The sequence below is a fragment of the Perca fluviatilis genome, chromosome 11 (genome assembly GCF_010015445.1).
Source record: "Perca fluviatilis chromosome 11, GENO_Pfluv_1.0, whole genome shotgun sequence".
In the NCBI taxonomy this organism is placed as follows: Eukaryota; Metazoa; Chordata; class Actinopteri; order Perciformes; family Percidae; genus Perca; species Perca fluviatilis.
Window position 1 is genome coordinate 494,075 of NC_053122.1, and position 13,546 is coordinate 507,620.

The following is a 13,546-nucleotide window of genomic DNA, read 5'->3' on the forward strand; positions in this document are numbered from 1 at the left end:
ATTTGTTAACGATCATGCGTGCGCACACACACACACACACACACACACACACACACACACGGTCTGGTTCTGGTGGTTGATGAACGCAGATATGTGCTGATTAGCTCTCATAACGGGCAGGGTGGGTAGCACACTGCCATGAGTCCATGAAGCTAATGTCTGATTACTCCATATTGTTGTTGTGATATTTTGTGATTACATTATGAATCTGCAGCGTTCTCAGGTCAGGTAAATATAGCAGCACAATGTCTTCCTCTGATGTTGATGTAGCCTACACTGTAAGTCAATGGGGTGTGGGGGGGGTTGGTTTTAGGAAGGGGGAACAACTGAGCTGATGATAGTTTTTAATTGTAAATTAGGTGTGACTGTGGTTGTAAAATTGTATATTTCACTTGCATGGCATTTTTATTGTGTTAATGACCTGTAAAAGGGACTACGGGTGGAAAATAGCACTTGTGCTACAACCTGGCACAATGCATCTCTCCTTCTTTTTATACAAGGTGAATGTTAACATGTGCATTGTCCCTGTTTTAAATAAAATGAATCTGAATCTGAATAGGAGGCTACAGTGGAGTTGCATATGAAATGGTTTGGGGTCCTTCTGTAAGTAATTTTGGGGTATAATTTGGTTTTGAAGAATTCTACAAGCAGCACTACCACAGGCCAAGCAATTGGCCATTCCAAACAGGCACATTTTCAACTGGCACTGCACTAGTTAAAGTCAATGGAGCAATCTTGAAATCCTCTTCAGGCTTCTTCCTTTTTGAAATGCTACTCCTCCCACATACTTTTACCTAGAGATGTCCTTCAAACTTTAAACTGTTCACAAAACCTTTAGCTATTACAGTTGTATTCAGTTACATGATATATTTTACAGCTTTGTGGTATCACTCTTTAAGTCGAGTGTTTTATTCAGGCTATAATGGAGTGAGTATTGATGATATCACCAGAGTGGTAAACCTGGGAAAATCATCTTAAAACCTCTATAACTTGCTCTCACGCCCACAATATTTACTTGTCATACACAATGTATATGTCAAAACGTAGTGACAGCTTTTCAGAAATTTTATTTAAATATTCCGCTTTTGTTTCATAAATGTTTGGTGTTATTTAACATTTCATTGAAAGTTATACTAATTTAGACCATTCCCACTTTTCAACTATTCGCACTGTTTTACCTTCTTAAGCATTAAAGCCAGCATTTTAGTTTAGCTTCAGCAATTTAGCTGTTTAGCATTCACAAGCCTTTTCTGCAGGAAATGCATATACCAGTTTCCGAATGTTAGTAATCTTAATTTAATCCTTAATTGTTAAATGTCTGTTTCTGTTTATTAGAAGGTTATCATTGATCATATTTCTGACGTTTAATAATAATGATTATCAACGTCAATGATTGTTCACACGTACATGTGATAAATTATTGGTGCTGTGGTACGATCACGTGTAAGCGGTTCTGGTGCTGTTGCAGAACCTTGCCGTTAATTCCCAGCAGAAGTTTTACTATGCAAACAATTAATTAGGATTTTTCACTTATGGCTAACTGAATGAGTGGAATTCAGGCTTGTGCATGTACTTTTATTAGGATATCCTACGAACCCATTCATGAGCATGAATTGATGTATATATACATATATAATATATAAAGTCAAAAATATGTTTTTACCTTTGAAACGTTTCCCAGCTTGGGCTGTTCCTGCGACAACATTCCGTGTTGGTGGCACTATACAAACACGCCGATCAAAAGTAATTTGGCGCCTGGATGGTTCAGTTGGTAGAGTGGGGATCCGTGTATACGGGATTCTTTCTTGGTGCAGCAGGCCTGGGATCGACTCCAACCTGCGGACCTTTGCTCCGTGTCGTTCCCACTCTGTCTCCACTTTCATTTCTTCAGCTGTCCTGTCAAAAATAAAGGCTGAAAATGCCCCCAAAAAATTATCTTTAAAAAAAGTAATTAATGCTGATTCAGTATTAATTACTTTTTTTAAAGATTAGCTTTAGCTTAGCTTTTAGCTTTTGGCTTTTTCTTTCACAATGTCATTTTCATTGTTTTTTTAAAGTATTTATCTTTTCATTTTGTCACTGTAAATGCCTGCATTATGCAAAGTAATTTACTTGTACTAGAACTCTGCAACACATTCTCACTCCAATAGGGACGCTTGGTCAGGTGCATTTGGTGTTGTTATTAACAATAAAAGTCTCCTTTAACGTCATATCTAAACATGCTGGGTCTGGACTATTGGCATCACTTTTGACGCAGGAAAAGGTCATGGGTTGGCTTATAAAAGGTACGTTTCCATGACACACGGGAAAAGAAAAGGACAGTTGGGTTTAGGTAAAGAAGAATGGGACAGTTAGATTTAAGTAAAGAAGAACGGGACAGTTGGGTTTAGGTAAAGAAGAACGGGACAGTTGGGTTTAGATAAAGAAGAACGGGACAGTTGGGTTTAGGTAAAGAAGAACGGGACAGTTGGGTTTAGGTAAAGAAGAACGGGACAGTTGGGTTTAGATAAAGAAGAACGGGACAGTTGGGTTTAGGTAAAGAAGAACGGGACAGTTGGGTTTAGGTAAAGAAGAACGGGACAGTTGGGTTTAGATAAAGAAGAACGGGACAGTTGGGTTTAGGTAAAGAAGAACGGGACAGTTGGGTTTAGGTAAAGAAGAACGGGACAGTTGGGTTTAGATAAAGAAGAACGGGACAGTTGGGTTTAGATAAAGAAGAACGGGACAGTTGGGTTTAGGTAAAGAAGAACGGGACAGTTGGGTTTAGATAAAGAAGAACGGGACAGTTGGGTTTAGGTAAAGAAGAACGGGACAGTTGGGTTTAGGTAAAGAAGAACGGGACAGTTGGGTTTAGGTAAAGAAGAACGGGACAGTTGGGTTTAGGTAAAGAAGAACGGGACAGTTGGGTTTAGGTAAATAAGAACGGGACAGTTGGGTTTAGGTAAAGAAGAATGGGACAGTTAAAATATATATACAAAATAGAAACCCTTTCCCTGAATTGAGCTGCATCACATAATGTAGGTTACGCTCATTTCTGCAAAGGATTTTATACACAAAATCGCAAAAAACTGCAAAACCTACAGTTTCGACAGTACACAAAGCCGGGTTCTGCTCCATTCAAGTCCAGTTTTAGGATGGTCCTGTTAGACAGAGAGGAAGAAGATGAAGAAAATTATCTTTTTTTAAGTTTGGTTACAAACTGTAAAACATTAGGATACAGTTTGTGTTAAAAATTGTAGGGTTAGAGAGGGTTGTTGTCTTACCTCTGAGCTGTTGTGTGGCTGTCCTGTTCCCTACATGGAGAGGTTTCCTTGTTCTCAGACTGACCCATGCTGCTGATCTCAGTCTTCCTGCAGAGGAAACACAACATTTATCCTGCTGCTCCTCTACTCATTGGCTCTTCTTCTTATGTGGTGCTGTAATTCTAGTATCAGTCCACTAGATGGAGCCATGAGGCTGCAGCCCAGCACACACACATACACACACACACACACACACACACACACACACACACACACGCATTTTATTCTGAAAGATTCCAGTGGACGCAAATAGTTTCAGTTTACGTTTTTTACAGAAACTGAAACTAAACTAAAACTAGCAAACACACCCTAAAAACTAAACTAAAATGTAATTCAATAGTCAAAAATAACATAAAATAAAAGATAATTTAAACTCAAACCAATAACAACCTTGCTAATCAGCTGAAAAGTTTCTATAACAGACATCTAAACACCTCTCCTCGCTGGTAGTTTTTCAACACAAGACTCCTCCACACTTTCTCAGGAAATAAGACGTAGAAACATTAAATTTATCTTTACAGAGCCAGAACCAAAACCGGAAGAGACAAAAGAAAAGTAGTTTAAGTATCAACTTACAGTTTCTTCAAACGGTCCAAATGTTCGACGGAGAACAACTCCCTTGAGCCACACACAGAGAGGATGAAAGAGATGATATGTGACGACAGTATGTGGATATACCGGTCTTAAAAATATGTTCAACCTAACTGTAAGGAATGCCCGATGACCGATGACAAACACACACAGATACACACACATACACAGTGACACACACAGAGACACACACACACACACACACACAGAGACACACACACACGCACACATGCACACACACACACAGATACACATACACACACACACACACACACAAAGACACACACACGCACACATGCACACATGCACGCAATGTGATGGAAGTTTCTTGTGCAGCAGGCGTGGTTTTTAAAAAATAGAAAAGTGAAACAAGTAAAGACAGTTGAAAATTAAACCAATTTTGTCTTTGTAATTTAATTATACTTGCAAGTACAAAGAGTAACACAATTTCATAATGGCACAGCAGCTCATTGTGAAAATGTCTCTTCCCCGAGTGAAAAAATACACTGTGTTATATACACTTCAGAACACAAGGTGCATCCTTCCTTGGTGAGCACGAGTCATCACTACTAGCAGACAATCACAGGAAGTTAAAAATAGGAGACATCTATTGGGCCGGGGTCAATCTGACTTCTTCCCCTTTGCCCACTATCTCACCCTGTCCCAAGGTGCAGTTCCTGCTTTATCTCTAATCTGCTTTAAGAACAGAATGTGCTGAAAGACAGTTGCAAATTAACTTAATACATATTTCTATTTACGTCAGGCATACAATAGTTTCAAGCTGTCCTTTAATTTTAGCATGAGAGAATCACTTAAAAAGAGGACAAAAACAAGAGGTCACATTTAAATGTTATTTTCCCATTGCAGCACGCACACACACACACACACACACACACACACAAGCATGCACACACACACAGAGACACACACTCACACACACACATACACATACATACACATGCACGCAAGCACAAACACACACTCAAAGCCACACGTAAAATCCCCAAAATAAAAGATTTAATGAAGAAATAGGATGTTTTGGTGAAGTTGTAAACATCACCTGTTACAATTACATGATGTTTTATGTCTATGGTGATTCATTTATGCATCCAGGTAATTGTAGTTTCAACAAAGCTTTAATTTAAAAACACTGGATTAAAAAATATAAAATACAAGACATTTCAGTGTTCATCCAAAAAAACAACGGTCGACGGAGAACAACTCCCTTGAGCCACACACAGAGAGGATGAAAGAGATGATATGTGACGACAGTATGTGGATATACCGGTCTTAAAAATATGTTCAACCTAACTGTAAGGAATGCCCGATGACCGATGACACACACACGTTACAATTACATGATGTTTTATGTCTATGCAGATTCATTTATGAAAGCTGCCCAGTACAACTGGCGGTTGGGGTTAAGGGTCTTGCTCAAGGGCACCTCAGTGGTGGTAATGAGGGAGGGACAAGCGCTGCTCTTTCACTTTCCCCACCCAGAATTTTTTATCTGTCTGTTTGGGGATTGAACCAGCAACCTCCCGGTCACAAGCTCTCGTCTCTAACCACGTCTCTCTCTCTCTCTCTTTCTATATATATATATATATATATATATATATATATATATATATATAATTAGTGTGCAGAGACAATGAAAAACTCATGTGAAAGTAAATATGCCAAGAATCTTATATATATCTTATGTGCCTTTAATGATATAGACAGAGTCATCAGGAAGACAGAGAAGACAGTTAGTGTTTTATAAAAACGTGATTTCAGAAGCGTGTTCAGTCTGCTGCCCAGCGTTGCTACAGGATACGGGTCAGATATGCTAATGAAGGATGGACCAATCACACGGGCATCTGCAGCTGGGAGTACTCGTCCTGCCCCTCCTTCTCCTCGGCATCATCAGCGTCCAGCTGCAGGACAGAGGACACAGGACATGAGGACATAGGACAGACGACAGAGGACATGAGGACATGAGGAAACAAGGACACAGGACACAGGACACAGGACACAGGCCTCAAGGACACAAGGACACAAGGACAAAGGACACAGGACACACAGGAAACAGGACACAGGACACACAGGGCATTGCGGTGTCCATTTCTTTAACTGTCTGTCTCAGATGATTGTGCCTAATGTGTTTCATCTTGTGTTCCAGATGAACTTAGTGATTTTCCAGAGCCGGAGTTGGTGTGTGGACAGGATCACCTGCGTCTGACAGTCCAGAAGAGGCTGTTGGAGGAACGAGGGCTGAACGCCTCCTCCGCTCACCTGATCGACCCGCTGCCGACCAGGTAGCCCAGCAAGGAGATGTGGTACCGTTGGTGCACGAAGGAAGAGTATATCTTGGAAACATAGTAGAGGTGAGTTCGTGGTAAGTTCTCAGAATGTCCACCATATCTGATCCAGTTCATATCTGGATATTTAAAGGACAATTCCGGTGCAAAGTGAACCTAGTGGTTAATAACATATGTGTACCGAGTCGACCGTTCTCTGGGATATGTTTTCATGCTAATCAAATGTGTCTCTAGGTTGAAACAAGCTACTGCAAACCGGTGATTAGCTGCTAACGCTAGCCTTCAGAAGGGAGGGTGAAGTAAAAAGAAATCTCTATTTCTACACCAGTAACAAGGCTCAAAATAGCACCACACTTAACGGTAGCATAATGAGGGTCCCTACATGTAAACTGAAGCATTGAGAACTTTGTAAGATAGCACAACAATTTAAATTAATTATAAAGACTGAACCTTGCATTAAAGGAACCCTCATTTTGGGCTACATGAATCAGAATTTTAAAAAAAAAAAAAGAAATAAAACAAAAAAAAAATAAAATATTTAAAAATTTTTATATTAATAAACTTTTTAATTAAAAAAAATTTTTTTTTTTGGTTTATTGCCTTTTTGGGGGTGATATTTTGAGACTTGTTAGTGGTGTAGAAATAGAGATTTCTTTTTACTTTACCCTCTGCCCCGAAGACTAGCATTATAAGCTAATCAGCGATTTGCACTAACTTGTTTCAAGCTAGAGACACATTCGATTAGCATGAAAACATGTCTCAGAGAACGGTCGACTCGGTACACGTATGTTATTAACCACTAGGTTCATTTTGCACCGGAATTGTCCTTTAAATATCCAGATATGAACTGTATCAGATATGGTGGACATTCTGAGATGTCTAACCGAACTCACCTCTACCACGTTTCCACAGATACTCTTCCTTCGTTGCACCAGGTACCACATCGCCTCCTGCTGGTCAACCTGCTGGTTCCTCCAGCAGCCTCTTCTGGACTGTCAGACGCAGGTGATCCTGTCCACACACCAACTCCGGCTCTGGAAAATCACTAAGTTCATCTGGAACACAAGATGAAACACATTAGGGACAATCATAGACAGTGAAAGAAATGGACACATCAACGCCGTAGACTTCGATGGAGACCAGTGAAGTCACTTTTCCGGTAAGCGTTGCTGCGCAGAAATCTCAATCATTCCCAATCTTACAGAGACAGAGAGCGTGTCCATGAGCGTAGGAACAGGAGCAAAATGTTGCTGAAATATTTTGTTCCGATTCTTTCATGGACTCTATGGGATTCTCCCTTGACTGTATGATGCATACACGTCCCATGGATTGCCTGCGAGCTTCTCCTGACTATATGGCAATTTCTCTACTGTGCAACAGAAAGTCGTGTTATTATGACAGAATCGTTAGCCTATTTTTACAAAAACATCTGCTACGGACCCATAACGCGGGACAAGGTAATGGAGCCTTTTATACGTTGTGTTATTTTAGAAATAAACAACGGACAAATGGAGTCTTTAAATGCTTCAGATGTAAAGTTATTCACTGTGTTCTAAGTTCTACTTGTTCACAGTTTTGTGAACAACAAGTAGAAAAGGAAGCTAGTGTAACTGGACTGTTTTCTACTTAACTTCACATTTGACACAACCAGTGGTGTAGTCTACGTGATACGCAGATGTACAGAGTATACCCAGTAAGAAAAGTCAAGGATTTCAGTATACCCACTTACAAAAACGCCAGGATACCATTACGTAACGATAATTGTTTTGTGAGAGAACTTTCACACTTACGTTCATAAATTCACCGTCTGTGTTGTGAGTCGCATAGGAACAACAACATTGCGCAAATTTGAAATTAACAAATGTGAATCACTAAAGTAGCTAGATATATGAAACGAAAGCTAATTTAAACTCCACTCCCAGTGTTTTGGTAAGCCTGCTCCTGAAGCTGTACTGCTGCTTCAGATGACACTGCAGGAGATGTTAATGTTACAGAACTACAGAAAAGGTGGATGCTTTACGCCGTAATGTTATAAAAAAAACGTTGGGTTGTCGCTCTGGGATGGGCGAGTCTAATGCTGGGAGAGAAAACATCACCGTACACTCACTACAAAAACCTAGACTACACCATTGGACACAACTAAATGTCACTAACCAGCACAGATGACTCCAGCATCTTCCCCATGGCAGCAGTTATTAGTGCCAAACCCTTTCTGATAAAAAAGGCTTTACCAACCTCACCATTGGAGCTACACCTTAAAACAGTTAAACACAGAGCAACAGTGAACAGATTGTCCCCACAGATACCATGAAAACCAACACAGTCTCACTCCATTACATTACATGTCATTTAGCTGATGCTTTTATCCAAAACGACTTCCAATTAAGTGCGTTCAACCCTGAAGGTGCAAACTCCAGACAACAAGAAGTAAGTTCAAGTACATTAGCTTTAAATAAGCAAAACTCCAATGAGCCATATGAATGTGCAGCTTCAAGAAAAAAAAAATCCTGATGTCAATAGGGAGCTCATTCTACCATTTGGGAGCCAGAACTGTAAACAGCAGGCATTTTGGGTATTTGATAGTTTAGAGAGGCAAAGTCCCTCCCCTTCCGGTGGATCAGCATGGGACTTTATTTCAGTAATAATATGTTTGTATCTGCTATGTTATATAGCTGTGAGGTGCCCACACTTGAAAAGGACCAGACTTGGAATTTCACTCAGAAGAATGTTTATTCTTTTCCTTTTATCAGTTGATACAATGATGCAATAGGATCAGGAAACACGTGAAAACCTTTAAATAAAGAAAGAAAAAGAAACAGCATTAGACAAACAGTTATTTTTATCACATAAAAGATCAAATGCACTCTACAGGCAACACAGCTTGGTTTTACCCTAGAAGCTATCAATCTAAGCATTTAGTGTTTTAACATTCCCTTTAAACCATGCAGTCATCAATTACTCTCAACTTTATCTCCAACATTAACACATTTCCCTCATTTAACACCAAACAGACAACCAAACAACTAAACAAACAAACGGACCAATCAGACAAAATGATCCAAAAATGAGAGTCTGTGAAACAAGATTCCAAATGAGCTTACCGCTAGCCCGTCACGATCAAAAGTACCAGTTCCTCACAGTAAAAGAGTTTGTACCTCTGCTGTCCTCTTTGTCTTTCTTCTCCTCACAGTGAGCCACTGACTAAGCAAGAGCTCCTAATTACCTTAATTCAGTTCACCTGGTTGAGCCTGCACCAGAGTGCGCACACAGCCACTAGAGGGCTGTTATGCAGAGCACGCTCAGGGGAGGCGGCATGCAGCAGACAGAAATGACAGGTACACAGAAGACAGCCACACCTCCGCCAGATTAGCGCGACACTGGTAGTGAATGGGGAGATATAAATAATGTCTTGCTCCCATTTAAATTGAACCATACATGGATGATGTTTTTCAGTTTAAAAGATAATTTACCAAGTGAAGAAATTACTGGCACCTGTTTGTCCAATCATATTAGTCTGGTTGGTGATGTGTGCATTTGTGTTCTAAGTTCAACTTGTTGTTCAGAGTTTTGTGAACAACAAGTAGAAAAGGAAGCTAGTGTAACTGGTTTTCTGCTGAACTTCACATTTGACACACAACTAAATGTCACTAACCAGAACAGATGACTCCAGCATCTTCACCATGGTTGCAGTTATGAGTGCCAAACCCTGGATGTCGACATTCTGATAGCAAAGACTCGCTGCCTGTACAGGCAACATCATCCATCCAGATCGGTCCGGTGCCTTGTCCAAAGGAGGCAGAACTAGTTGCTGACTGGACGGAGCCACATCTCAGCTGTCGGCAGACCACCTCTGCGTCGTTTACATCCCAACTATCATCACACACTGTTCCCCACTGGTTTCTATGGAGGATCTCCACTCTACCAGAGCATGGTGTGTTACCATTTACCAACCTCAGCTGAGGTTTTGGAGCTACACCTTAAAACAGTTAAAAACAGAGCGACAGTGAACAAATTGTCCCCACAGATAACGTGAAAACCAACACAGTCTCACTCCATTACATTGACAACCCTAATATATATATATATATATATATACAAATATATATATATATATATATATATAAATAAAATTATAAAAATTATTTTTTTTTGTCACTGAATTTCTATAGTTAATCGCAATTAATCCCATGTTTTATCATGATTAAAATTCTATTATTTTGCATTTCAGAACTGTTTTTAAGTACATATTAACAATGGAAAGCAATTCTTACCAGTGTATATTGATTGGGAATCAAATGAATGTAAAGAAAGTGACTTTATGCACTTGATTTTAAAATTTGTATTTGTTTATTATTTATTTATTTACTTACTGTAAACAAAAGAAAAACTGTGTGAATCTAGTCACACATTTGAATCTAGAATCAATATTAGAGTTGGGTATTGTTTGGTTTGGATACCGGGGCTAAAGCGGTACTTTATAAACGGTACCGGTGCCTTAACAGTACTGAACAACAGTCGGCAACATTAAAGTACGGCTTGTTTATTGCTAAGGCCATATGGTCAAAATGAAATGATTTAATAATAATGTAATAACTATAATAATAACCTATTTCACTAGTAAATAGCTGTTGAGCGACAAAAACAACCACAAGATGGGAAAAGGGCATTTAAAAATAACTTTGAATGCACCACCAGGCTGTAGGTTACCAGGTTAACGCACCGTCTGTGTTTTTCCGACAACGGCGGTTGCAGACTGTTACATCCTGGTGTTGGAATCCTCTACAGTGAAATACAGACAAACTTTACAGCGTTTAGCGTTAGCTGTCAGTATTGTAATAGTGTTTAAACCAGCTACTAGCTAACGGCAGGCTAACGTTACCTGCTGTCGGGTGTATTATGTTAACTAGCGTGACGTGCAGCGATGCTCCTGTTGCCTCTAACGTTCGTTTTGGAGCATCAGAGAGAATCACAGACATATCAGTGGCACCGGAATGAGGCACCAAAATCCGCGTTGCTACTCGGTCTGGTAGATACCGGTCGTTAAGGCACCGGTGCCGTATAAACACCGGATTTCGGTACTCAACCCTGTCGACCCGTCCGGGAGTTTTGGAAAATAAAAAGCGCCATTCAGAATTGTGTTGCTGCTGTCTTTCTGCATCATGCCTGCAGCAGCAGGATGTGTTACGAGACAGTATGGCAAAGGGACAAAATAGTAGCCTGTTAGGCACGACGCGAAGCCGAGTAAAGTGAAAATAAATTAATAAATGGCGGTATGTGATTAATGCGATTAAAAAAAATGTATGCGTTATGCTCGCCCTTAATCGCATTACGATTAATGCGTTAATGCTGACAGCCTTAATACATATATATATATATATATATATATATATATATATATATATATATCTTATTTTTTTATACAGAGTATACCCACTAGGAAAGGTCAAGGATTTCATTATACCCACTTACAAAAACGCCAGGATACCATTACGTAACGATCAAAGAACTTTCACACTTACGTTCATAAATTCACCGTCTGTGTTGCGAGTCGCAGAGGAACAACAACACTGCGCAAATTTGAACTTAACTAATGTGAATCACTAAAGTAGCTAGATATATGAAACAACAAATTTAAACTCCATTCTCTCAGTGTGTTGGTAAGCCTGCTCCTGAAGCTATACTGCTGCTTAAGATGACTCTGCTGAAGATGTTAACGTTACAGAAACTACAGGAAATGAGCCAGATGAGGCGGATGCTTTACGCGGTAACGTTACAAAAAACCCTATGGAGTTGTTGCTCTGGGATGGGTGAGTCTAATGCTGGGAGGGAAAAAATGACAGTATACTCACTACAAAAACCTAGACTACACCACTGGACACAACTAAATGTCACTAACCAGAACAGATGACTCCAGCATCTTCACCATGGTTGCAGTTATGAGTGCCAAACCCTGGATGTCGACATTCTGATAACAAAGACTCGCTGCCTGTACAGGCAACATCATCCATCCAGATCGGTCCGGTGCCTTGTCCAAAGGAGGCAGAACTAGTTGCAGACTGGACGGGGCCACATCTCATCTGTCGGCAGACCACCTCGGCGTTGTTTATATCCCAACCATCATCACACACTGTTCCCCACTGGTTGTTATGGAGGATCTCCACTCTACCAGAGCATGGTGTGCTACCATTTACCAACCTCAGCTGAGGTTTCGGAGCTACAAATTAAAACAGTTAAAAACAGAGCGACAGTGAACAGATTGTCCCCACAGATAACGTGAAAACCATTAGAGCATCAGAGAGAATCACAGACATATCAGTGGCACCGGAATGAGGCACCAAAATCTGCGTTGCTATTCGGTCCGGTAGATACCGGTCGTTAAGGCACCGTTGCCGTATAAGCACCGAATTTCGGTACGCAACCCTGTCGACCCATTCGGAAGTTTTGGAAATTTAAAAAGCGCAATTCAGAATTGTGTTGCTGCTGTCTTTCTCCATCATGCCTGCAGTCTGCAGCAGTAGGATGTGTTACGAGACAGTATGGCAAAGGGACAAATTAGTAGCCTGTTAGGCCGGTTACACCTTGCCTTTGTGGCATGAGCGTGGCGTTTCTGTTGCGTGTCAGCTGCGTGGATTTTTCTATGTCTTTACACACCAGAAAGGTGTCTGACGCGGTGCTGCTGCTAGCATTGTCTGGACACATGTATTTTTCCCATTGATAAAATGAAATACCATGTTAAACATAAATATAGACTGATGTAATAACAGCAAAGACAACGTCGTCAGTATTGACGGCAAAATGGGCTCCAAAATATTTCCTTCTGTATTGACAGGTGCTTTATTAGAAAATTGTTTTTTTTGTTACATTTATATATATCTGCATTTATGTCAAAAACTAGAGACTTTCAAACATTGATTAATATGTCTTTGTGTCTAAACGACATATAAACATCTTTTCCTCTTCTATGTTGTCTGGAAACGCTTCCAACACGCTTGCGTGTCGCATGAAAAATAGTGTGCACGCTCTAACCTGTTAATATAAACGGATGCGCCACGCCCACGCAGCCAGTGTGTAACCGGCCTTAGGCACAACGCGAAACAGAGTAAAGTAAAAATAAATAAATTAATGGCGGCATGCGATTAATGCATTTGAAAAAAATTAACGCGTTACTCTCGGCCCTTAATCGCATCGTGATTATTGCGTTAATGCTGACAGCCCTAATATATATATATATATATATATATATATATATATATATATATATATATATTTTTATTTTTATTTTTTATTTTTATTTTTTCATGTTTATCCGAGGTATAGTCGGAAGAGATGTGTTTTCAGCCTTCGGCGGAA

At 40.0% G+C, this 13,546-nt stretch overlaps 1 protein-coding gene across 1 annotated transcript in view; it reads right to left on the bottom strand.

The window, feature by feature from the left end:
* The window catches only part of LOC120568381 (deleted in malignant brain tumors 1 protein-like), a 54,467-nt gene that overhangs the window by 35,624 nt on the left and 5,297 nt on the right, over nt 1-13,546 (bottom strand). The window contains exons 5-6 of the mRNA XM_039815875.1: nt 12,093-12,415; nt 9,849-10,172 (exon numbers count right to left, since the gene is read on the bottom strand). Of these exons, the coding sequence (XP_039671809.1) occupies nt 9,849-10,172; nt 12,093-12,415 (647 nt within the window). The remainder of the gene's footprint in view (nt 1-9,848; nt 10,173-12,092; nt 12,416-13,546) is intronic.